The 26,356-nt window shown below is 36.9% G+C and overlaps 1 protein-coding gene across 1 annotated transcript in view; it reads right to left on the minus strand.

The window, feature by feature from the left end:
* Window positions 1-26,356, minus strand: part of TMTC2 (transmembrane O-mannosyltransferase targeting cadherins 2) — a gene marked incomplete at its 3' end in the record, with an annotated part of 254,657 nt that overhangs the window by 41,290 nt on the left and 187,011 nt on the right. Inside the window, exons 8-9 of the mRNA XM_080363734.1 lie at window positions 15,221-15,342; window positions 1,351-1,432 (exon numbers count right to left, since the gene is read on the minus strand). Coding sequence (XP_080219860.1) covers window positions 1,351-1,432; window positions 15,221-15,342 — 204 coding nt within the window. The remainder of the gene's footprint in view (window positions 1-1,350; window positions 1,433-15,220; window positions 15,343-26,356) is intronic.

The following is a 26,356-nucleotide window of genomic DNA, read 5'->3' on the forward strand; positions in this document are numbered from 1 at the left end:
ACAATTCAATTGCTGTGATGGACTGTTGAGACCTGCCTTTGAATTTGCATGCAAATAGATTTTCTAATACCTAAGAATAGGTTTCTTAATAACAAAGGTTGGAAGGGGCTTCAGTAGGATTTCAAGAAACAAATGTGCTGCAACTTTTCCTCATTATCTTGAGATATCAACTGTACTTATATCCAGTTGAAATAACAGATGCTTATGTACATAAATACCCCTACCAGATTTACCTGTAGAGGCATAAATAGAAGACAAGGTCACCAACTGCAATGATCCATAATGCATCACTAGGCTATATACATTTAAATACCATGGTGTGTTCTAAGTAGCAACGTATGCATTGGTTCTGAGTCTATCATGCAGAATTTTACACTGCATAGGACCAAACAAATACAACGTGTGAGCAATTCAGACAAAGAAATCATAGAAAGTAAAACTATGGTTATTAGGTGACATTAATTTTCCCTTTTGGCCAGTCCTTTTCATTTATTTTACGTTTACCAGTTAGGATCAGAAGAGGAAATTAAAACAATATACAAAGACATATATATATATAGTATGGCTGTGGTTCCCTACCTTCTTCCTTAACTAAGATGAAATTTATGACTTCTTTCCATATTTTCCAATTGGGACTACATAGCTTGCATTTTTAGATTTGTCTATTATATTATCAGCTTTAAAATACAGTAAGAATTAGTCCATAAAGTTCAATGTTTTTAGGTTCCTTGGGACTAATCACATCTGGAAATAATTTTTCTTCATCTAGCAAAAAACAACCTAAAGTTAGAAAGATACCTTCAAATGAACTGTGTGCTTTAAGCACATTCATGGCTTAGTATGACAAAGGTATAGCCAACTTGTCAAAACCTTTTGTAATACTTTTCCATTTCAAGCCACGAAGATGCTGGGAAGGAGGTAGATGTAAGGCCCATAAATCTTCAACAAGAAGCAGACACTTTGATAAATAGAGCTCATGCACACTAAAGTATAACTGCTAGTTGCCCACCCACCGGCAGCCAGAGAAGTTAGGCCAGAACTGTTAATAGTAATATTCCAGGCCATGAAACTTTGACATATGGCAACAGTCATCTCTTTTTCTTTCCCAGAGAGGCAGCAATACTGAAATTCCCCTCACAGGAGGAAAGCTATGCAAAATATGAAAATCTTCGCCTCTCCCTCTGCAGTGATTAACAAATTGAAATAGAGATGAAGTTATACATGGTAGATTAGTTTCTTTCCCTTCGAAGAAGGTATTTTGCCAGTAGCACTTTTCAAATCCTTAATCACTTGGAGGGATTAACAGCAATTCTGGAGTACGTGTGGAAACCCTGTCTATCTGAAACGTACCATAATGCATGTAGCAGTTTCCTTTGGTGGGATCCAGCTGAATAGCCTTCATGAAGTACTTTTCTGCCTCACTCTTGCGTCCCTTAAAAGGAAAAAAGGAGGGAAAAATTACTTTAACAGTGTGTCACTATGGACCAATCATGTACAGTTAAAATTTCCAAATTCCAGGCACTAGAGAAAAACACCTACTATTATCACTAGACTTAACCAAAGTAAATATGAATGTTTAAGTGTTACAGTAAGTTTTGTGGTCAGCTACTTTATGCTGCAGATCTCCAGACTGAGGAAGAAATTTGTCCAACATTGTCGATGTCCAAGAAGTAAGGAAGTGCTAGAAATGTATTGCAAAAAGCATTATAAAGAGTTTTGGGTGAACATCAAGCTTCACACTACTTCTCTGGACAAGCATCAGGATGAGTGTTACACAGACCCAAGCTAAAACCAGAAGGGAAGGTGGAGGAAGCTTTAGTCATGCTCTCAACAAACAAACAAACAAAACAAAATAAAAACAAACTAACACACAAAACAAAACAAAACAAAACAAGAGGGGGGAGGAGGGAAAGCAACAAAGCATATTTTGGTTCTATGAAATCATAGACTATCTCGAGTTGGAAGGGACCCACAAAGATCATTGAGCCCAGCTCCCTGCTCCTCACAGGACTAAGACTAAGAACATATAACTAAGAGCATTGTCCAGATGCTCCATGAACTCTGACAGGGTTGGTGCTGTGACCACTTCCCTGGGGACCCTGTTCCAGTGACCAACCACCTTATCTTAATGTCCAATCTGAACTTCCCCTCATGCAGCTTCATTCCATATCCTTGTGTCCTAAATAACACTATACACATAGTCAACAGTAAAGTCACAATAAATTGAAGTATGTAAATAGAAAATATTTCATATTTTAATGTGGGAAGTAAAAAAAATAGAAAATATTTCTGATTTTAATCTGAGAAGAAATATTTAATCAGAAATCAATTCTGTCAACTATAAAACATAGCTAAAAGAGAAAAGGCAATTTTTAAAAACAATGGTCAATGTTATGACAAAATTATCAGATAGACAAAAAAAAAGAACACATGACAGAAATTATGGTAAAAAGAACAGACGTTCTAAACCACAGATTTTCTTATCACTGAAATGACCAAGCAACTGAAGTTGCATTATGCTATACAAGTGCCAGAGCAGATCCATTAGTGGTCATTACTCTTTTCATGAAGAAAATGACGAATTGGATTAGCCTAATCTGATACTCAAACACAAATCATCAGCAGCTATTCAGTACGATATCTGTGACCTGTTTATCCTCATCCCCATGAAATTAGTTGCTGCGGTTTGTGCTATAAAATAGGTCTCCAGAAAAAAGAATCGTTAACCACTGTGGAAGAAAGGCATTCTGGTCTGCACCTCTCAAGGTTGCCTTGCGTGATATTTCACAGATACAAGCACATAGGCTTTCTCAAGTTTTGTGGTCTGGAAACCGACACTGCATACATCCTGCAGTATCCCACAAGTTAACACAGGAATAATAACGAGGTCTGTTCATGATTACAGCTGCTCAAAATTCTCAGTATTTCCCTCAAGGGCCTTTGAGACATTAAAATAAAGAGAGAGAAAGACGTTGTGCAGCACATCAAGAACTATATCAAGACTAGGTTCCGTCAAAACCAACACAGAGGACGTTTCCAAGAGATCATCCTGGCAGAGATACAAACAGGGTTATCACACAATATTCCAGTTTCATAAAATGAATGTTCATTGGAGGTAAGAGTTCAGCCTTATTAGTTACTACACTTTCTTTGGTAAACCCATATACCTTAAAACCATATTCACATGGCACAAAGCTCCTCCCAACCAGATGGTGCAACTACCCTATCTTATACTACAGTGTCTCTCTTCCCTGTTTTTTTCTTTTTAAAAACAAATCAAAACAAAATCAAACAATGAAAAACCCAAAACAACAACAAAACCACACACACAAAACCCAACACATACACACACAAAACCCCAAATCAAACAAACAACAAAAATAAACAAAAAGGCCACCCCTTCTCTCCCCGCAAAAAAAGGACATGTAGCCGAGACTGTTTTTTCCTCATCTACTATTGCTTTAAAGACAGATCTATGGATTACATGCAGCTTCTTCTTTTTTTTTTTTTTCTTCTAAATAGCATACAACCATAGCTGAGAACAAAAAGTGAAGAAAGAAAAACAATCTCCAGTTGAAAAGACAACATAGATTTGGGGCAGTATAAAACAATTTATTTCAATTAAAACAATCGGGGGGTAAGAGAAAGTGATAATTAAACACTAAATTTTGCATCTTTAACTCCAAGGTTGGCATTCTTAGTCTGGCAAAAGTTACCATGACATATGTAATTCTAGCCTTGAGGCTTCAAAATGACAGGCACCAAGCATATGCATCCCTAATAATGACAAAATTAACATCTATAGATTTTGCATCACGGCATTTTTTAACAGACTAACATCGTTAGTTTTACCTGGTTGCAACCTATGTCTATTTCTAGAACATATAAGGACAGTTCATTGAATACAGTCACAAAATATATAGCTTCTGCCTACAGAACTGTGATGATAAGGCCACAAACATTTGTCAAACATAATTTTCATTTACTGGGATCACGAAAAATACAGGACTGCTCTACTGTTTTTGGCACTTTCCAAATGACATATTGCACTCAAGTTCAATCCAGTCAGGAGACCTGGAGCACATAATGATGACAGGTGCCAGCATACATAGCATCAAAGCAATGACTGGGCTATTAACAGGCTCAAATACTCATTAACAGATAAAGGGGAGAAAAATCTTGCGTGTTATCACCCAAGACATAAAATGATCTGACTAAAAGGGATCAGCATAGCTACATTTGTTCATGTTGGCCACCATCTTCAAATATCCACATTTGTCAAAAATTTAAAATAAAAAAAAGATGAAAGCATTTTGTTGCAGAATGGCATTCTGAGGAACCTTGCATCACACCATCCAATATATCCTCTTTGGTGCCATCTGTTTGCTACTAAAATGTTAATACCTCAGCACAGATTTAACACACCTTATTTTTGCGTCAAATTATACAGAATCCAATCACTTGAGAGAATCACTATTTCACAATTAAAATTTAGCAACTTTTTCCACTCTCCAATACACACCTTATCTGTTATACGAAAACAGAACATACACACCATGCAATGTGATTAAGACAGCAATCCCTGTCACGGTCCCTTCCCCACCATATGTGTTTAGTGTTAAATAAAACACATGGCATAAGGGAATAAAATTCTAACTTCTAAAGAAAATCCACATAATTATTTCAACAGCTGAAAAATACCGATTTGGGGCAGGAAGGCACTTTGTGTGCATGTTCACCGTTCTGTGTGTTGACCCATGAAAATGGAGGCATTGAGAGCCACTGGAAACCTCTCAGTTTCTAGCAGCAGGGTGTGCAGTTGTATATGCACAACCACAGGCTTTGGCAATTTTATGAAGAAAAAAAAAGTTTACAACTGCATGCTAGCAGACTTATTTGAAGGATAAAAAAAGTTATTCATAAGATTTTAATGGAAATGTTTGATGACTCTGAGGATTAATAATGGGATACAAAATACTTTTCACCTGTTGGTCACCAGTTCACATCCAGTCCAGGTCAGTAGCTAATGAAAATGTGCTATCTGAAAGCTACTGGTTTGCTCAGGAGAAATGAGTGGGTGGTCCAAGCCTTAATGGAGGTCCCCTGCACAGATGCAATGGCAAATTTATGGCTTTTCAGTGCAGAGACCGAAGAGAAAGAGTCATAAAACAATGAATGGCAATGTCATTGCTGAGAGGAAAAAAAACATCATGAAGACACTTCAATAATTGATTTGGAAGACTGTGCTGATATTCTTTTAAGTGGACCTGGACTTTGTTGTAATGCCTACGATGAGGACAAATTTTCAACAGCTTTCCATTAATAGAGAAAACATCATATTTTTTTCTTTTGTGCTCCAATAAAGATGAATTGCTCACCTTCCAGAAAAAAACCAGAGAATTTAAAAGGAAAAAAAGTGAATGTAGCAGACACATGGCTCTTTTAATTTAGGATGCCAGTTGTCTGGCTTTTGGAAATGCTCCACTCCCCACACATCATGCAGACTTCAAATCAGAATGGCTGGTTGCTTGCAGTTTTGGTAGGCAAATAGTTAAGTGTTTAAATATGAATCTGAGACCTTTATTTTTAAGACTAGTTCTCTGTAGAAGATGACTGCAATGAATTTTTTGTTTGGTTTCTTCCCTAGAGACTAGGTCAATGGATCCAACCTTGCTACCAACGCTTTCCTACAAAAGACTTATGATCACCACAACAAACAAAAGAGAGCTAGCTAAGGGCCATTGATGCTTTAGTAGAAGACTCTGTGTTTATCTTTAAAATACTAAAAAAATGGGGACAAAATTAATGTTTTCTATATCCACCCCAATTTTTTCCTCACTCTCCTGGGTAACTGTGCCAAATTCATGTTGAGGCAGCTGTTGTACTTCAGGCTGCTGGAGGCCCAAAGACCCTGTGATGCTAGTAAAACTGGAAAAGATTAATACAGCTGGGCAGCTCTGAATAATCCCCTTGTGGAAACTATGATGACACAGTGGCAACCAGTAAGGTAGTGCAACAAATTAGGTGGTCTCTGTAATTTAAACCAACTTTATATTTCGTACATATTCATCATTCTTCAAAGTGTGCAAGAGTTTAACCACTAGAGCAGAGATTTCATTCTTCAATATAGTTTTACCAGGTTTAACTAGTAATAATGTGATTGTATAAGCAACTCAATTTGTGTCTCAAATACCATTGACTGTCATTTCCCACATCTGCTCATTTATTTTTGGCAAGCATTCACATTTTTAATAAAAGGAATTGAATTATGATATGAATTCTTAATGGAGGATTGATTAAATTGCGGACACTGAATACAGAAAAAAATATTATTTTACATATTTCCTTCTTCCTCTCTAAGACATTTTAAAGTCACAGAGAGACCACATAAGGATAGTAAAAAGGTCTGAGCTAAACTTGTGAATTCACAAGTTTATTTCACATTTCTTCAAATTATTGCAGACCTGCATATCTGTTTCATAACCTGTTCTTTTTGCCTTATAAAAGTTGTCACAGGATGGGCTAAACACAATTTAAATTACATATTACTGAGTAAATTTGTGATAAAGTCTTGAAGGTTTTATTTAGTTGGTCTAAAGAAACAGGAACTAGAGCTGCATCTTACAATGAGATCACTGACATATGCAAGCTCCCCAACCCTCCTCTAAATATTAACACTTAAGAAATTACTTTAGTATTTAAGTATCTAAATGGATGGATTCTTCTTTCTGCCTCATTTTGCTGTGATTTCTATAACTCTTTCTTCTTCACTCTGAATTACAACGTATCTTGCACTATATTTTGTATATGAAATGCTAGTCCCACTGAAATACATGGGACTTGCATTATTCACACCAAAGGTCCAAAATTTACATCAGTCTCTACCCTTCCTGTGCAGAAAAGAGATAAATCTTGGCTCTTCATTTCATTTTTATCATAATAAAATAAAAGCAACTGAACATGGTGGAGAAGCAATGACTTATAAAGGTTAACATCTGGCCCAGAAAAACACACACACGAGGCAACGTTTGTAATGAGAAGTGATTTGTAATGAGAAGTACAATATACTTCATCAGAAAAACAGTTGTGGGGGGAGGAGTTTACAGTCACAGAAAATCTTTCTTTGCCCAGCTAATATCAGTGGGCTTGTAAAAGATGCTATCTTTTCAAAGTCAGTCTCTTTCTTAGATGGATCATGGTGAGAAATGATACTGCTACTAGGACTAATCCTCTTGAGTTTTAGACCTCTAAGAGCTTCATGAACAAGATATTATAATTGATATATATTGATCTCAGTGCATTGGAGCAAGAATTTGACTATTTTGGAGGAAATTAGAGCATAAATCTGTATCTGCTACGCCACGATAATTCACCATATACCTCATAGCAAATGTGATGCAACTTCCTCATTATTGTCCAATGTGACACACTCACATACCCTTGGCCTTGAGGTCATGATTGATGCTCTTTCCCAGTCATTTCACTGGACCAGGATCCTCAGATGCAAGTAAGTCTATGCATACTGCTTGTGTAATCCAGTAAATTACTTCTAGAAATAAGCCTTGGTAGGATCAATAAAATACAATGTCTTTAGTTTAATCCTCTATTTGCACCTTAAGTGGTTTCCTTCCTTCTAAATATTTCACATTAGGCCTCCTTCAACCACAGGTGGATTTTTGTTGACTAAAAATCCATCTACTAGCGTGACTGAGATTCTACTGAAGTTGGTGTGATTTTTCTATGAGCCAAGGTTATTTTAGGAAGCAATAACATAAACTGGGTTCTTGGGTCTATATCTATGGGCATAACTAACAGCATGATAACCAGACAGCTGAGCTTCAAGCATTGCCCACTGACTTTGGTGGGAATCCACTGGAGCTTAAGCATTTTTGAACGTGACACCACTGCTTATATCTAGATTTGGAAATCTAAAGCACAGCTCATAACTTTAGTGGCTTGGAACATGATTCAGAGTGTCTTAAGGTGAAATTTTCTTCAAGTAAAGCAGTATGCATCTGATTAAGCAATAATATATTACAGCTATTTGACATCCATTTTCTTGTTTTATGGACCTCATAACAGAAAAAGCATTCTTGCTTTATTAAAGCGTTCAAAATGTTCTACAAAAGAAACAGATGCATAGTATTTTTTTTCCCTTGAAGTTTTTGTTTGTTTGTTTGTTTGTTTTTTTTAATATATAGCCATTCTTTAGTCTTTCTTGTTGAGAAACTTTAAAAGGAATTTAACTCATTACAGCACTGTTAAAACCAAGATAGATTCTGTACAGTTTTAAGTAAACTTTTAAGGAAGAGATTTCATTCCACACTTTGTGATTTATTTACTGTCTAGACCCATATTGAAATATTCACATCAGTCATTTATTTTATATTATTTTTACATTATATATTTATATATCATACATTATACATGATACATTATATATTATATATTATATATTATATATTTTATATTTTATATATATATTATTTTATATTAATAATATGTAATGAAATGTTAAGTAAATTTCCATGTTAGGCACTTTGTTTTCCATTCAGTCTTAAGCCACAATTTATATTTTCTGATAAAGCAGTATATTAATATCTACTCATATTTCACTAGCCAGTCAGTGGAATATAAATTTACTATCTCCACATATTGTTTTCATTGAGTCCTATGAATATCTTCTAAACTAAATTTGGCCTAGATCATGCATTTTTCAATGATTACTGACAAAATTACTACACACAGAGTAATAACAGGTGACTGCTGGCAATATACAGCCAAGTAGCAAAACAAAAAGATCTCTTTCTTTCATGAAAGCAGTTCATCCTGTGTCAGCGATGTTTTCTATAATAAGCTTCAAATTTATGTTGAGCAAAGCGAGAAGTTTAGGGCTCCCCTTTTCCTGTCTACAGGAAGCTGGAAACATGATACAGAAGATGAGATCCCTAAAGGAGGTTAGTGAGGGGTTATGTGCCTAAACACCTGCTCCAGAGTAATTCACCAACTAGTTTGACAGATAAGTTACATTTAAATGAAAATACTCTGTTTTACAATTAATTCTGTTACATTTGGCATACCGCCAAACATATGTCCTAAGGGGACTGAAAAGTATATCTATGGATGCAATACTTATGGCATGCAGCCAACCTCAGAAGAAATACAAGCTTAATAGATGTCAGCTATTGAAATCTCTGTAGTTCGGAAATCCTGACATTCAGCCTGGAGGTGTTAATGCTCCAGATACACCAGATAACCACACTTTAAAAAAAAAAAACAAACAGGGCTTATGGTTTTGAGGTGAATAGACATAACTTTCTACATTTAAGAGGGAAACCCACTACTCTCATCCCCTAACAAGGGGACTCCTTGTAAACTGGAAACAAAAATGAAAACAACTTCTGACATTTTGCAAATTTCAGAACTAAATCCAACCTTTGTGCTTGGATCAGTTTTAACCCTCAAGGGATTTCAAGTGGCAAGAAAAAGTGTAGTGTCTGTGTCAAATTCCAAAGACAAACTGAATATATAAGACAAAAGTAGCAATGGCTACTGCTTGGCTTACCTTGACTTCTTAGGCCTTCTCAAGGATTCAACATCATTTATACCTTGTTATGACGGGACTTTAACTGAAATATCCAATTTTCATTTAAAAATTCTTCCTAGAATCAGTACTAAGAGCTAAGGGATTTAGCCTCCCAAAACGAAATATCTAACAGCTTTGCTTGTCTAATTAAATTGACCCACTCAGAAAATGTCTGTTCATAGATTAAAGAACATTTATTTATCATTCCTAAAAGAAGTATAACTAAAAATACTTTTGTGTTTGTTTGTTTTAAAGGAAATTATTACTAAAGGAAGAGAGAATCTTTTCTAGAAAACAATACCTACATTTTAAATAGCATTTTAATTGCTATGTCTTCAAAAAAGTAATGATTTTTTTGACATCATGACTCTTCTACCTCATCCCTGTTTTCTTCCAGTTTGGGTAAGTCTTGAGAGACAGAAAAAGAGTAGCAATCAACCAGTGACACAAAAAAAAATGATAATTTGACAGAGCTGTCCAACAGAAATGCAAATTTCCTTTCTGTGCTGCAACATAAACAGCAAGTAATTACCGAAACAGTAAATGTTGAATTAGTCTATTTGTTTTTGTGCTATGTTCCCCTTTTCTCCTGCTGTCCCATTTATTTCTGTGCTGTCATTTATTTATATTTATTTTGAGATGGCTTCCAAGGACTTCAGCAATTACTGAATACAGTAGGGTATTTGACAGTGGCACTCTGAGTAATTTCACAACTAACCAAAAGTGGCAGGACACCTCTCTGGCCTTCTGTTTGCCTGTAACATAAGCAACAAACAACAGCAGGCAAAAATATGGCCACCCACTGAGGGGGGAGTATTTTGAAACTCAAAAGTAGTACTTAACTTCACTGTTGATACTTGAATGTCACAATCCCATCTCTTTCATTTTAATCCAAAACACTGCCATTCTCTATCATGTCTATGTCTGCTTTCTCCCCATGCCCCTTTGAAGAAAACATTTGAAAATAAAATATTTTAGCAAACCTTCTAGGGTAATTATTATGGAATTTAATATGGTTTGGAGCTGTAACACAGAAATTTTACAAGGCAGAGTAAATTTTTCTTACAGCACTTTGGGTGATTTTCCAAGCCAGTAAAAAACAGGAGATTAACAGCACTGTGTGGTGCCGTGTAAAATGCAAGAAAACACCATACAATTTTTTCCAAAGAAATACAGCAAAGCCTCTAATTCCTAGACGCAACACACTAAACGTTACAATACGGGGCTGTCCCTAAGTACTTCAGCAATTACAGGCACTACTGCAAGCTATGAAGGGTGGTTTGTGGGCTCGAGTTCACTCAAAACAGATAAAACAAAACTTCAAAACAGATTTATTTGTAATTGAAATAAATCTTCTCAGACTAGTGTGCTACTATAACAACCATCCACTGCCTGATGGCAGAGAAGTCAGCCATTAGGAAGGAGGTTTTCTCAGTCGTTTCTTTAAGAAGCCTAAAATGAAACAAAATGCTTAAAAGCCTTACTTATAAATGAATTTTTTAGCATAATAGCCAACCCTTTTTATTCTAGAAGGTCTGCTTATAAAATGGAAAATGAATTACAGCACATGCTCAAGGCCTCACCTGGCACTGTCATTTCTGACAGACCCATTTTTATCTCAGAACTGGGAGCCTTGCAATTTTAAAGCCTTTTACAAAAACTGTGCTTTTCTTTGTGATATAGAAATAAATTACCTAAGCAAGGGATGAGGTTTAGATGCTGTGGTACCAAACTCCTGTGCTACCAGGAGATTGCCTGGGTCAGCTAACACGCCACACTGACAAATAAATTTCTCAAGTAATTTATGCAGCCTAAGAAGTTAAAGATATGAAAAACACTTGGAAATACATAATGCTAAAGCACTGCAGTTGTAAACAGCGATATTTTGTTTCTGAAAAATAAATAATAATAATTTAAAAAAGGAAGCATAATCTTCAGCCACAGACAACTGGCTATTTTCCAATTACTTTGTTAGCTGAGCTACTAATCATGCTTTTCAACCACTAAATTACACTGTTCTAATACTTGTAGCCTAGTGAGCTGTAATTTTTAGATATGAACATATAACATTATCTAATATAGGGGTGATGAAATACTTGTGACTTATATTAGGTAAGAAGACTGTAAATTCATTAGCTGTTCCTTTGGACCTCTTAAGTTGATCTGTTTTTTTCTGCATACGGAGCAGCATGCCCAAGTCCACCTGGTATTTCTTGTATCCCAAAAGAGCTAACAACCCTTGAGACAAATATTTGCATTAAGATAAAAACAGAGAGAATTTAGTACTAATAAGCAATTTTTTAACCCAAATGTTTTATCACATGCAAATTAGAACTGTAGCACTTACGTATTTCAAGAACCAATGACAAATTAACAGCTATTTTCGGTTTGGTATTTCGTTCATTGGTTGGTTGATTTTGCGACAATGTAAATTACAGTTATTACAAACTGAACAGCAAATTCTGAGTTTTATGAATGCATCTTCAAAGTTATTCAAGAAGTAAACTTTACTCAGAATAATCTTGTGCAGAAATGCCATGTTTAGTACTTAGAATTATTCTAGATGGGCAAGAGTAAGTCACCAGTGGGTTTTTGGGAGTAGGGAAGGAAAGCTTGTTTTATTTGGATTTTTATTTCACTTTTTAATTTTATTGGGCTACTTTGGTTTTGCATGTTTCCATATTCTCAGATACACACATGCAAAAATTTGTGTAGGTTTTGGAGAAGAAAATATTATTTCTTCAGGTTTGTGTAACCACCTGTCAGAGATTGGGTTTGCAACACTCTATAATCTCAATTTTCACATACTTCTTAACTCAGAAAAAATACAATACTTTCTCAGGAATTTTCCAGTTCTCAAATAAATACATTTTTAACTGTTCTTGAAAACATTCCTAGAAGTAAACAAACAAACTACTTATTAACACCCTCAAATGTTGTTGCTGATTTTCATCCTGGAAGAGAATGTTGCACAAAAATGATATAATATTGTGTTGTGTTTTGAAGACTTTTTCTGGAATATAGGGAAACTTAAAAATGAAATCAGTTAAAAATTGTATGTGCTTATGTTGAGCACATAGAAAGCCAAAAGAATTAGTTCAAGAAAAATAAACATTGTAGTTCATGTTTTTGCTTACTATTGTTTATTCATCTCTCAAAAAACACAAGTTTAAAATTTAAATTGTCCTTTGGAACAGTAGTGACATTAGCTACATGAAAATGGCAACCTTGTAAAATCACCCTGACATAATGACATGAATTAGCATCTGCCACTTACAGCATGATTACAGTAGTTTTAAGTTTATAATAATAGATGAATTGCGATTTACCTTCTTTACAGTTTTACATGTCACTTGTGACCATACAAGAGATAACCCATTCTACTAGAAGCTAATCCTCCACTAAAATCTCTTTTCAGTAAGAGAGGATAGTAGGTGCTAATATTAAATATGTCTGTACTTCAACTTAGACTCAAAACATTACATTTTAATAAACTGGAACTAGGTTCAACATGAAAACAAAGAAAGGTGAAGAAAATCGTAGAACAATTAATGTTGGAAGAGGCCTTGAGATATCCTCCTGTCCAGTCCCCTACTCAGAGTTAACATTTCATTTAGACCAGACTGCTCATGCGGGTTATTGTTCAAGTTGGAAATACTACTACTACTAAAAACAAAAACAAAAACAACAAAAAAAACCACCAACACACTTATGTTTAATTGCTAAGCTAATAAACTAATGGAGTATATGGTGCCTTTATTTTAAATGTGCTGTGGAAGTCAATATTAAAATTAAAAAGAAAAATAAAAGATAGGCACAGGCCACTGTGGATTTAGAAAACGTGCAGAGTTCCTAGTTTGTGTTTGATAGAATGAAGGCCAGACAACAAGAGCAAAGCAAACAGCTTACACTCTAGAGGACTCATTTGTTTCTATGTCCTTGTTTACGAAATTTTGACAAGCTTTCGCTCCAAGTTGGGAAAGGATAGACTGCTGTAACAAGCAAGCAATTTTGGAAATCTCTAGTCACCATATGGGGCATAGGTTGCCCTCACAGTTCTTTATGGGAGTGCAAAGCAAACAGAAGGTACAAGAAGGTGGTCCAGGTACCCAGAGTGGCCCTAAGGGATTAAATGAATCATGTCAGGCTGCTTTTAGCAAGCATTAATACTGGCAACAGACTTGAGGACGCTGAAAAGCTGGGCTTAAAGTTAAGCAACTTCATTGGAATTTAAGTCAGGAAGTAAAACACAGCTGAATTTGTGAACTTTACAGTTTTGACTTTACTACTATTTGTTTTATACAAGAAGTGTCTTTGGCTGGAACTTAGGAACTTGTCTGACACCTTCCTCCTCTCCTCCCTCATGCCCCATTTTCACCGACAGAGAAAGATTTTCTGTCTATATTACCACCCACTTCCACCTTCACTTCATCAACCATCTCACATTTCTCCCCTGGAAAAGAGACACAGAGAAGCGTTATCAATAGTTTTGTCACAGCACTTCTACTCAGAAACAGGGCTGCAAAACTTCTGAAGGTTTGGTTCCAACAGATGAGGGGAAAGAAGCCTCTAAGATGTCTTTCCTCTAACATCTGAAAACTGACTGAAGTAGGCTTTTCTCTCTCCTAAATATCCAAGCTGTGAGAAAATGATCATAAACCTAGGTAGCAAAGTTTAAAAGAAGAATAAATCACAGTGGTACCTCAAGTTAGGTATGGACTGAAACAACTGCACCAAAGGGAGCAGCTCTAATGCTACTCAAGCTCCAGGAAGTCAATGCAGACTTCCAGGAACCACGTCAGTTACAGCAATCATGTATTGGCAATGGCAACTAATACTAGTACAGTTCAGTATACTAAAAACTAGACAAAACTAATTTAATGTGAATCACTGAGCAGATGGTAGGCTGCAAAACTGATTAAGGATAAGTGACCAACATGGAGACAAAAAAAGTTCATATTCTATTTCCAAGTCTCTTCTTCATCTATTTTCCTGTTGAACATCTTTTCAGACTTTGTAGCTGAAATAATTAAATGAAATAAATGCCAAATTTCAAAAGATCAAAGATAAATGAATTTTCTTTTTCAGGAATGACATAACCACCTGAATATTTTTCTGCCATCTCTAATTACTTTGCCATCAATGTTTTGCCTTGTTTTGTGTTTATGAAGTCCTATGTCACTTCAAGCCAACACGGCATCAGCACCATCTTTTCAGCTTATGCTGCTGTTACTAGAACGGACAGGAACCTATCTGTATGTATTGCTATGAATATGAGAAGAAGCAACAGTAGTTAAAAAAATGTATCAAGAGATGATGACAAATGTGATGAGAACAGACCACAATTATGACACAGAGCAAGTACAGGTAAGCAAGTGTGCATTGAGAAAGGACAGGCAGAGTATTTTATTGCTCATCAAGGTGCAGTATTCAGCCTTCAAAACTGCGATACTTCACAAAAAACCCCCAAAGAAACAAACCACTGTGCTGTCAAAACCCTTAATTAGAAAGCATGACTGAAATAGCATGATAAATACAGCAATAAGCAATTTTCAGGCCAAAGTCTTGCCGTCCCTTTACCTTAACTACTCGAAGAGCCTGGGACCAGCTCCCAGGAGCTGCTGATTAACTCACCGTGAGAGCCAGCAGTTTTCCATAGGTGAGATGCGCTGGGATGTGGTCGCTCTTGGATCGCAGTGACTCCACGTACCAGTGCTCTGCTTCAGGCAGCCGGCTCATTCTCATATAGGCTTCTCCTACAGGGTGAGACAAATGTTGGTGAGAACGCCCAAAATTTCTCAAGGTCTCCACAATTTATTATCTCATTTATCATTTGTTGTTTATTAAATGGACAGAGATCTTGAAAAGGGTGAAGTGCTTTGAATAGCTGCAATGAACAAGCAAAATTTCAAGAGAGAGCTCCAGATGCTAAGTTTCAGCCAAAAATCTTTAAATAACAGAAATTTTATCACATCTACTATAGAGAAGCTACTTCTATTCCATCAGTCTATGTTGCACATCATGGAATGGCAGGGCGAATACAGGATGCCCTAGCATTTAATCATAATACTTCAAGAATCTAGATGTAAATGTGCCCCTGCCCAAGCCAATGACAAGACCAAAAATGCCTACAGGAGAGCCAGGATTTCACCGTCTCACTAGCTGATTAATTCCAAATAAATGGCTAAGTAACTTCCCAAAATTATGAAGTCACAGTTTATCCAGTGCTACCACTGGAGGATCAAGACAGGACTATGGTTGACCCAAGCAGAGGACAGCTAAGTGTGTCTCCAGGTGAGACATTGTCCCCAGTTCCGCATAACATGGAGATGAACAGCCGTGAGTGCATCAGAGAGAGACAGAAGGACCAGTGTTCTCTGATCAAGACTGAGGTCAACTATCGCACCGCTAAAACTCAGAAAGTACCACCTACATGCTTGAAGAAATAAAATAAAAGGAACTCTTATCATGGGAGCTACTTCATCTTGAGTATTTTACAGGGGCTACGGAAGATTTTCTTCATGAAAGAAAAGTGGACTGTGTCCAGTTAGAACTTCTTTTAGTTTCAGGAGTTAAGGTGCAGTGCAGGGAAAATTACCAAAACACAGCCCACAGATAAAATAAGCATGATGTAGAGCCGGAAGTCACATTGAACCAACGCTAAGTGGATCCAACATGACTTTTATGACCGAACAGAGCTTTTCCAAAAGGGGTGCAAGTCTGTGAATCTAGCAGACCGAGATTTCTAATCAAAGGATCTACAGAACATTTTGTACTCATGCACTGGTCTTGGATATCTGATTACATACACAGAAGCAACTGATGTTTCAGTCCCAGAAATCATTCCATAGCTGGTTAGAGCCAAACTAAAATACCAATCCCCCCAAAAATCAAGGGAAATTGGGGGGGGGAAGGCAAAGAAACTCCAAAAGAACATGAGCACTCTGAAAAACCCATGATCAAATTCAGCTATATCAATGTCAAATGCATTTTTTTTCACTCTGCCAGCACTCACAAATAAGTGATGCAGCATTATACTTTGTTATACACAAAAGAAAGTCATGAAGTCAAGTGCTGAAAGGATGGAAGATGCCAGGAGTCAAGCTATATGCTCCTCTCAAATCTTCTCCCTAGCAGTATGCTTTACGGTAGAACGTTTAATTATTTGATTGCATATTATTGTTCCCACAGGCCCCTGCTTCATTTAGCACAGAGGAAATGAGGAATCCATATTGCCCTTTTCTTTAAGTGGAAAATTCCAGCCAACCTGTTACAGCTTGGCAAAGTTTCAAGCAATTAACAATGAGATCCTTTAAAAAGTAATGTAAGCAGCCATAAGAGATGGAGTTATTATCTGCTGGTAGTATACGTTGAATGCACTGCCAAATTTCAAAAAGATCCAAGATTCTAATCTATTTTTCATGACAGATCCTGATATAAGAAGAGATTAACATCTTTGAAGTACTGGCAAATTCAATTTTTAATAGGTTTTAAGAGCTCAACTACTTTACAAGCTAAGCTCCTAAAACTTTGAGGGTATTTCTGAGTGGCACATCTCAAAACAAGGCTACAATATGTCAATCTAAATGTCAAACCATACAAAAAGGAATTTTATTCCCCTGAAGACTTTAGAGGGAATTCTCTATAGACGAACATTTTTCTTCTGAAGAGTCTGTTTTTTGCCCATAAGCCCCATATAATCAAGAACTGCTGTATTATAAGCATAGAACATGTCATTATTACAGAAGGAAGTACTGTTAGGGAGCCTGTAATTAATTTCCTCTTCTAAATTATTTGCAATGACACCCCTATCTAAAAAGAAATCAAAGTAAGTTGAAAACTGATAGAGGCTCTGCCACCGCCATACTCAAAGGCCAGAATAAAATCAAGCAACCGTTAATTGAAGCGTTAATTCAATCAAGTGATTCTTTGTGTTAGACTGCCACAATTTTAACAAAAGCTGTTCCATTTTAAGGTAGTTTTCCAACAAAATGACAGTGAAAACATGTATGAATTGACATACATGACATAAATGACATCGTTGTCATTCAGGATGCATTTGTGTGCATCGAAGATAAGAAAAATAATATTTGCAATTTACAATCACATATTGTTATAACATGAATGATTTAGTCTTCAGGTAAATAACAGAGTGTCCACTGGTAAAAAAATATGCAAACCAATGGTACACGTGAGCCCGTTTCCATATTTACTTTAACAATTACTTAATTTGCAAAATCTTTCAAAACTCAGGCTAAAAAGCTGAAAGGTCACACACACACACGAATTATTAATGAAATTCTCAACAGAAGTAACAAAAACAGAGAAAGAAATTCATGGCAGTGGAAACCTTAAGACATAAACTGACAGCTATTCCAGTTCTCCAGTCTCTATCAACACGTGGCCACGTGCAGCACTGTCTGCACAATGAGTAAGGAATTCAATAGCCAGCTGGGGTAAAAGGGGGCAGATCAGTAATTTAAAACTGATTCAGTTTTTACAGGGGTTAGTTCAGCTATATTTCCTGAGGCTTATGCACCCATTTCTTAGCTTATTCTACAAGGAAAGTATAGATTATTAAATTGTAACTCTCATTTATTAAGGTAGTGCAAGAAGAACATTAATATGCAACTGAAACACTATTTGAAGGAGTGCATACATAGTTCACTAACACCTCTATTAATGCTTTATGACAAAGACGTGAGTAATGGGCTACCTTGAGTAGACTTACACCACTATAAATAAAATCCTGCTATTCAAGTAGATTTTCTTTGCCATAGAGATACATCACTTGCAAGACTACCATTCTCCAAATAATATTTTCCCATATTTCCCCAGAATCCTTGGAACTGAAAAATCATTTTTTACAATAAACAAAGCAAAACAACAATAACAGAAAACCAATAAACTAAAACAACACCAAAAAATTCCCACTGAAATGATACCAGAACAAATTAATGAAGAATCATGAAAAACAATAACAATAATATTAAACATTGAATATTTCTATTAAATAATAATACTAATAAAGGATCAGCTTGCTAACAGCTATTTTCCTTGAAAGGCTAACTTTATACCTGATAATTAAGTGGAATGTGAACTTGACACAAATCCTAAAAAAAAAAAAGACAGAACTTAAGATTTTTTAATACATATCACATTGTTAAAAAGAAAATTTAGGTAACATTTACATGAATGTATGTTACATAGTTTGAGATTAACCTCTCATCTGCTGATTTCATATTTGTTCTGTGTCAGATGCACATCATCATAGCAAGCAAAGGCCATCTCCTTGCAGGCAGCACGTCAGACTTATCGATGGGCAAGTACAATGGAAATATGGATGTAACAGCACTGTACTATTACATGTATGTGTCATGTACCCACACTTTCAGATTAAGAACATATGTTCCTCCTGTGGTCCTCCTCTTTGGACCACAAAAGACAGTGCTGAAAAATCAATTGAAAAATTATCTCCGTAAAGGAGACAATGCAGGGCATGTCTGCCTTGCATCATCCTTTTATGTGTTAACTATCTGCTACTCGGGTATCTGGATGGAAAAATGTAGTATAGAAAATACACAATTTGGCATTGACAAGTAGATGTCAAAACAGAAAGAAAGACAGAGATGCACTTTGAAAAGTCTCTAATAATTCAGTCAGGATTTAAATTTCATTTTTCCATCATTCCTTTGAATTTGGAACATAAACAGGTTGCGTTAGAAAATGATGGAGAGGTCTGCATCCCTGCGTACCACAATACCACAAGGAATTTGTGTCCTTCATAAAGCAACTTTGAAGAGTTCTTGTGCAAATCAAGGCTGCAGATGCCCTTACCATAAATGCACCTCCCTGGACATATAACTTCCCTTCTTTTTTCCCTTAGGCACCAGTGCATACAATAACATGAGAAATCTAGATGCGTGGTTTGATGTTGTACTGTAATGATATTTAAGATATACTGCAAAACATTAACAGTCTTAGTGATAAATATCCACTGCGTGCACATCTCCTCTGAAACAGCTGAAGCATGTGAACTTAATGAGCGTCAAGTTCTGCACAGACTAAGCATATTCTCTTGTTATTGCTGTTGGTTTGTTTGTTTTGCTGTTTTTGTTGTCATTGTGTTCCTGTTACGGAATAATCTCCTTGAAGATTTCAAAGAATATATTGTATTATAAGAGGGCTTTTGATGGATGGGAATCAATCCACATTTACTTCGGTTGAGTAGATTCTTATAGGTCTCAAATTAGCCAAAGCAAAGCCTCTGATCTGATTTAATTAGACCACTAAGCTACTTTTGAAGGAAAATACCTAAAGTGGAAAACAGATATAAGTTAAGGGCAAAATCAGCTGCAACATGGAACATGAAACATGGACTCTGCACAGCTGTTTTCTGTTGTACAAAGACTTCCAGGCAAAGAAGTACACTGACACAAATAGAAGCACTGAGCTCACCTGAGATAGATAATTTCATTTGCATTTTCCAACTGATTTGCAACAAGTAGTAAATCATAGGGGTACAAACTAAGAATGCATAACTGAACAAGTGATTGTGTGCTTTTCTTGCCTCTTACTGTATTTACAAACATTTTAATTTTTTTTTTTTTATTTTTTGTCAGTAAAACACAGACATTATGCCAGTGCAGTTTTCTCTTAATAGAAGCACTTTCCATTAGAATCATGCCTATCTGGGATCCCTGTAGCCCAGTGTCAGTATTGGACCATATTTTTAGTCTACCAAATGTTCAATTGTACTTATTTTCATACAAACCCACATATGTTAAAAATATAAACGCATTTCAGGCTTAGACTCTTAGCTTTTCCAGAATATTGCCTAAGAAAACTCAAACATGTCACATGAAATTGTAGATCAACAGTCCAAAGAGATAAAACTCAGAAAACCTGCAAACCTGGAAATAAAACAAACAAACAAACGAACAAAAAACCACCAAACACCCAAACTAGTCTCAAACATCGCATCCACTGCCCCATCAGCAATCCACTACTGTAACCTTCATACTCAGCTTGAATTGCTCAAACAAAACAAAGTGAAGAAACAGGAAACATTGCAATCAGCCCAGAGATTTATACTCAGCTTTGGACAGCAGTTCTAAACTACTATAGTCTGCAAAGTCTCAGAGGGGGAAGTGTTAAAGTAGCAGGGTGAGGGAGAGAAGGAAGCACAGCCTTTTACTCCATCACTAACAGAGCAGACTCCATTCTTATTTCCCTAGAACATAAATAAAATATACATATAAAAAAAAATCCCTCCCCATCCAAGCTAGTTTTAAAAGAAAAAAGTTTGTAACGTACATTTAGTAAGAAATTATCAGTAAAGCTTCATGGGATGCTCAGGAAGCACACTGGTGACTGGAGTTGAGGCCAGTGCAGGTACCATGCCCTGCCTAAGTTACAATGCAGGGTATGTATTTCATGGTTTAATCATCTTTGGCTCTTAAAAAGTAAGTCTTGCACAGCATGAACTGTAAAACTATGCCAGCAAAATGTTTCTTGGAGTTCTAAACAATATTTAAGAGTAATTCAATAAAAAAGCATTTAATAGGAGCAAGGGGCAAATGGGATAGGAGCCTTAATAATATTAACAGGTTTGTATAGCCACATCCACCCAAAAGCATAATCAAATAAAGCAATAGTTATGTTATAATCATCGACACAGAAAGTCTCTCTGTATGCTAAGCCTTTGTACTTATGATGCAAACCTCTGCACCATATGTAAAATCTGGCTCCCCTTTCGTGTTCCGTACCTGGCTGCCACTTGTGGATTATTTGTTTTCTGTCCATGTGCAATGTAGCAGATTAGCAAGGAGAAATATAAACTTCAATTTGTGCATCATTAACTGTATTCACTCTTGCAATGTTAGCTTCTTTTGTAACTTGCATTTCTCATCAAAAATGTTTGTAAGGCTTTGCATTAAATGCATTTGAAAATAGACATGCAGACGTTAGTTGGCAAGGGCAGAAGTGCGATCAAGACATTTGTCTTTATGACAGTATCTTGCCAAACTAAACCTGAATAATGCCACCCCAACATCTTTCTTCGTACTATTCAGTATTAAAATAAAGCCTCCGTGGTCCACCTCACACCACTTAACTGGCAGAAGTATGAATTACTGTAGCAGGTGGGCCAGTCTGGTTTTAAAAGCAATGTAATACAATCAACTGTATAATATCAGATTTCAAGGAACGCAAAAGACATCTAGAGCAGACGCTGATCCTTAAGCAATCCTAATATTGGCATTAAAGTGTTCAAGATCCCACAGGGACCATTTTATCTTTTGACCCCGAGTTTTAATTGAAACTTTAAACAAAATATATTACCTATTTAATGCAGCTGAGCTGGACTCTGGCCTTTGTAGTGCATGTTACCATGCCAAGCAAATTAATCTGTGTAACCTTAGCATGTACTTTTTAATTCACATCAAAGAAATATGACGGAGGGAAAATAAATGCCAAGACAATCTTATACAGCTTGTTGAATAATTATTTTGATACTAGTTTTAGATTTTTAATTTTTAGCTGTTTTGGGTTCTTCTAAGAAAAAAAAAAAAAAATGAAAAGGCTTTACTTCTTGGCACAAAGCCAGAGAAACATATGGTTTCCTTAGCTGAGTTGTTGTACACCTGGCAAAATAAATCCAGCAACAGGAGACCAAAATCTACCCTGCAAATTTTCATATGTACAAACTTAGAACATCTGATGCTGGTCTTCTGGTCCTGCCTTTTGTAGTGTGAATAAAATGCAAAGTCAAATGGATGGGTTGCTTCTTGAGGCCCAGTACTTCTTTTTCCTCTAAGAGGAAAGTAACTCAGAGTTTTAAAGGATGAGAGTCAGCGGCAAGGCTGGCACACTGGAAGAGTCTCTGGGCCTGTCAGAGTAAAAAGCCAATAGAAGCAAGGGCAGGAAAAGAATTGTAACACAAACAGGGAAAGTAGGTGGTGTAAAGGCTTAACACTGATGGAGTGTTAATGCTACCGCAGTCTGAGTGCTGGAATTCAAACCCTAATTCAGTTTAAACAGTTCATCTCCTGTTTATTCTCTTTCGAGTATGTCATGTATATCATACAGAGAAAAAAGCCTCCAGAAGATCTCCAATGAAATGACTGAATAACTATCAAAAATTAGAGGAAGCACTGTTTTCTTACACCACATGCCAATATCTAATACTGAACCCAGCAGAGCTGTTGCCAGAGACTTAGAATACATCAAACTCACAATGACAACTGCAGCAGATAATATGCAAACTGTCCTCTTGGATTTCATTATAAACCGTGAAGACTTTTTTCCACAGGGAAGGAGACAGGGACAGACTCTTTCTTCCTGAGCAGATGAGGAGTACTCCCCAGTTTCTCCTCCTTCCTCCCCAGCAACGAGCACATGGTGAGCGGGCACAGCTCAGAATCAGGCTCATGCAGTTCCAAGCACACGAGACAGGACTGGCCTATTTCAGTTCCTCCTGTCCCCCTTTTAAATGCATAAGTAGGCAGGCAAGTTTATGTAACACTGTTTATCAAAGACAGTGTTATAGTGAAAATGTTTATAATTTTATCTCGAACATCAAAACAGAAGTAAACAATCCAGTCAGCCTTCGGGTGCCCAGTGACACCATACGAGCTGCAGAGCGGATGCACTCCTGATAATGGATGTGGTTGCCTTGTTCTCCTGTCACACCCAATGGAAGGAGGATTACCGAAGAGGTGTTTAGGATTTATCTCACCCAATCTGAGCTAGCAAGTCTAAACTAGTCATCTCAGCTCCTTTTACAGTAGAAGTATGCTTTCAGGGGATTATTTGTACAATCTAAAATAGACCGCTACATTAGATGGGCCTAATTACTCCCCAGAGGTATATTTTCCTTTCCACACTATAAAGTGAGCACACCTACCTAGCTCTGTCTTGTCATCTAACTTTACACTATTACAGGTAAGAGGGAGTAACCTAACTAACTGCAGTCACATACATTCATGCAGACAAATCCAGGACAGCTTTAAACTAATCCATCTGAGTCTTGTTGTTAATAGAGCTGCACTGCATTCAAGTCACTACCCGACACTTTATGTGGCCTCTTGAATGGCCTTTGCAGCACAGCCAAAAAGCTGCACCTCGACAACTAGCACCGAAGCAAGTTCTGGTTTCCCTGCCATGAATGCCATCACAAAAGCAACCAAAATACACATATATAGAATCATAGATTAGTTTGGCTTGGAAGGGACCTTCCAAGGTCATCTAGTCCAACTCCCTGCGATGAGCAGGGACATCTTCAGCTAGATCAGGTTGCTCAAAGCCCTGTCCAGCCCGGCCTTGAACGTCTCCAGGGATGGGGCATCTACCACCTCTCCAGGCAACTTGTTCCAGTATTTTAACACCCTCATTGTAAAAATATTCTTCTCCATGTCTAGCCTGAATCTCCCTTCTTCTAGTTTAAAGCTGTTACTCCTTGTCCTCTCATAACACACTCTTCTGAAAAGTCTGTCCTTATCCTTTTTATAAGCTCCTTTTAAGTACTGAAAGGCTGCAATATGCTACATTATAATAGCCTGTTGCTCTTTGCAACAGGCTGAAAGGGGCTACGGTAATCTTAGTTGACCCTAACTTGCTGTGCCACTAGGACATCCGCGAAGTGCCGGCAGCTGCCTAAAGGGAAGAGAAGCCGGAGTCTGGGCTAAGATGTGGAGGGAGGAAGTGCAGCAGCAGCCAAGCCTGGGCAAAGGACTGAGCTGGTCTTTGTGTCCTCCACCGCTTTGTGAGTTAATAAATGCAAATCCCAGGAACAGAGGGAACTTGGACATTGTGGACTGTGCTTATAAAGGAAGCTAAGAAAGGCTTCCTGAACCTAAAAAAGTAACCAATTGGCAAAAAAAAAGTAAAAACTAGAGAATCTCCCAGGTCATAGTGGTTCTAAAGGGACCATCTATTCAGGGGGAAAAAAAAAAAAAAAAAGGGTGTCACAGGCCTGCTTTTTGATGGAACAAACCATCATGCTAGAAACAGCATTTTTTTTTTTTCCAATTACTGTACTTTTGAGGAGCACTTTTATCAGAATTATGAAATACGTATGTGCCCTAAAGAGGGCAGTCAAACTTCAGCGGGTTTTCTGGAGCACTGCAGTACTTGAGCAATCACTATAGGACACTGATGTTAAGCAGAGGCTTAGTTCACAGAGTGGTGACTTGATAACTCCACCAGATTTATCAGCAAGTGCTGATAAATAAAACTGATAAAACAATAGTTGAGCTAAGACTCCCTATGAACAAAAGCACAGACAATAATCAACTTGTGCATTTTAGGGATTTTAGCCTTTTGCATTAATCTGATAAAGCTTAGTATTCAGAGGAAATAACTCTTCATTGAACTGTATGACTGTTAAGGAAGCGTTTATACTGGTATTGACATTGGATACTTTGTCACTGTGTCAAGAGAAGTACTCAATTTAGCATTTACAGGGATTTGCAAACAAGTAGCATCAGTCACAACCAGAATTTTAGAATATTTTTTCCTATGCCCAAGTACTTGTAAGGAGCTAATAAAAGATGCCTTTCCTAAATAAGTAGAGTGAGTAGTGCCTCCTTTCATCAACTGTGTCAAACCAATTGGTATCAACAAATACACTCCCTTTTATTTTAGTCACTGGGAGGGGGGAAAAAGCCACAAACCCCCTCATGCTTCCTGTTGATCCTAACTGTTTCTACATGGATTTTTAATTGCTCTACTTCAAAGAACTCTAAATTTTACACCCTTTTCTGTCTGACATAGGAGCTCAAGGAGCCTACTGGGCCAGACACTGATGTTGCTTAGCAAAACATATGCTCTTTCGGAGAAAATTCCACTTAAAAGCATCTCTGGAACAATCAAGAACCTATCCTCTTGTCTACAGATCTGAATACTATAAATAACTCATATCTACTTTCTTTTATTTGTTTAATGTATTCTGTATAAAAATGAGATGAAGAACATAAGAAGCTGAAGTTAAAGTTTAAAAACAAAATAGCACCTCAGCTAAATTAATTTTTCTTGCAGTACTCAAGAGACTCTGCTAAAATTCTGAAGAACAGATAGGCTGGTCCTGGAAGAAGAATTCTCTCACTGTAGTTGTCTAACTAATCCAGACATCTCTGTGGGTCTGTTTGGACATCTTGTTGGTTTACAAGGAAATTTAGCAGAGAAGAGCCACACTAAATTTTCTGTTACAATCAATCTCACTCCATTTTCTATACAGTAAATACAATTTCTTCTTAGTTTCAAATATGACTAAATGGGAGATTGTAAAAACCTGTATGAATTGCACGAGGTCTCCAAGATAGCAGATGAGAGATTGTGGAGGCAAAGAAAAACACCATGCATTCTATATAGAATCATTGAATAGTATGGGTTGGAAGGGCCCTCTAGGAGCATCTAGTTCCATCGCCTCCACACTATGGACAGGGACACCTTCCACTAGACCAAGTTTCTTAAAGCCCCGTCCAACCTAGCCTTGAACATTTCCAGGGATGGGGCATCCACAACTTCTCTGGGCAACCTGCTCCAGTGCCTCACCACCCTCACAGTGAAGAATTTCTTCTTTATATCTGATCTAAATCCATCCTCTCTCAGTTTAAAGCCATTACCCCTTGTCCTACCACTCCATGCCCTTGTAAAATGTCCCTTTCCAGCTTTCTTATAGGTCCCCCTGGAAGGCTGCTATAAGGTCTCCCCAGAGTCTTTTCTTCTCCAGGCTGAACAACCCCAACTCTCTCAGCCCATCTCCATAGG

This window comes from Nesoenas mayeri, assembly GCF_963082525.1.
Source record: "Nesoenas mayeri genome assembly, chromosome: 1".
Taxonomy (NCBI): Eukaryota; Metazoa; Chordata; class Aves; order Columbiformes; family Columbidae; genus Nesoenas; species Nesoenas mayeri.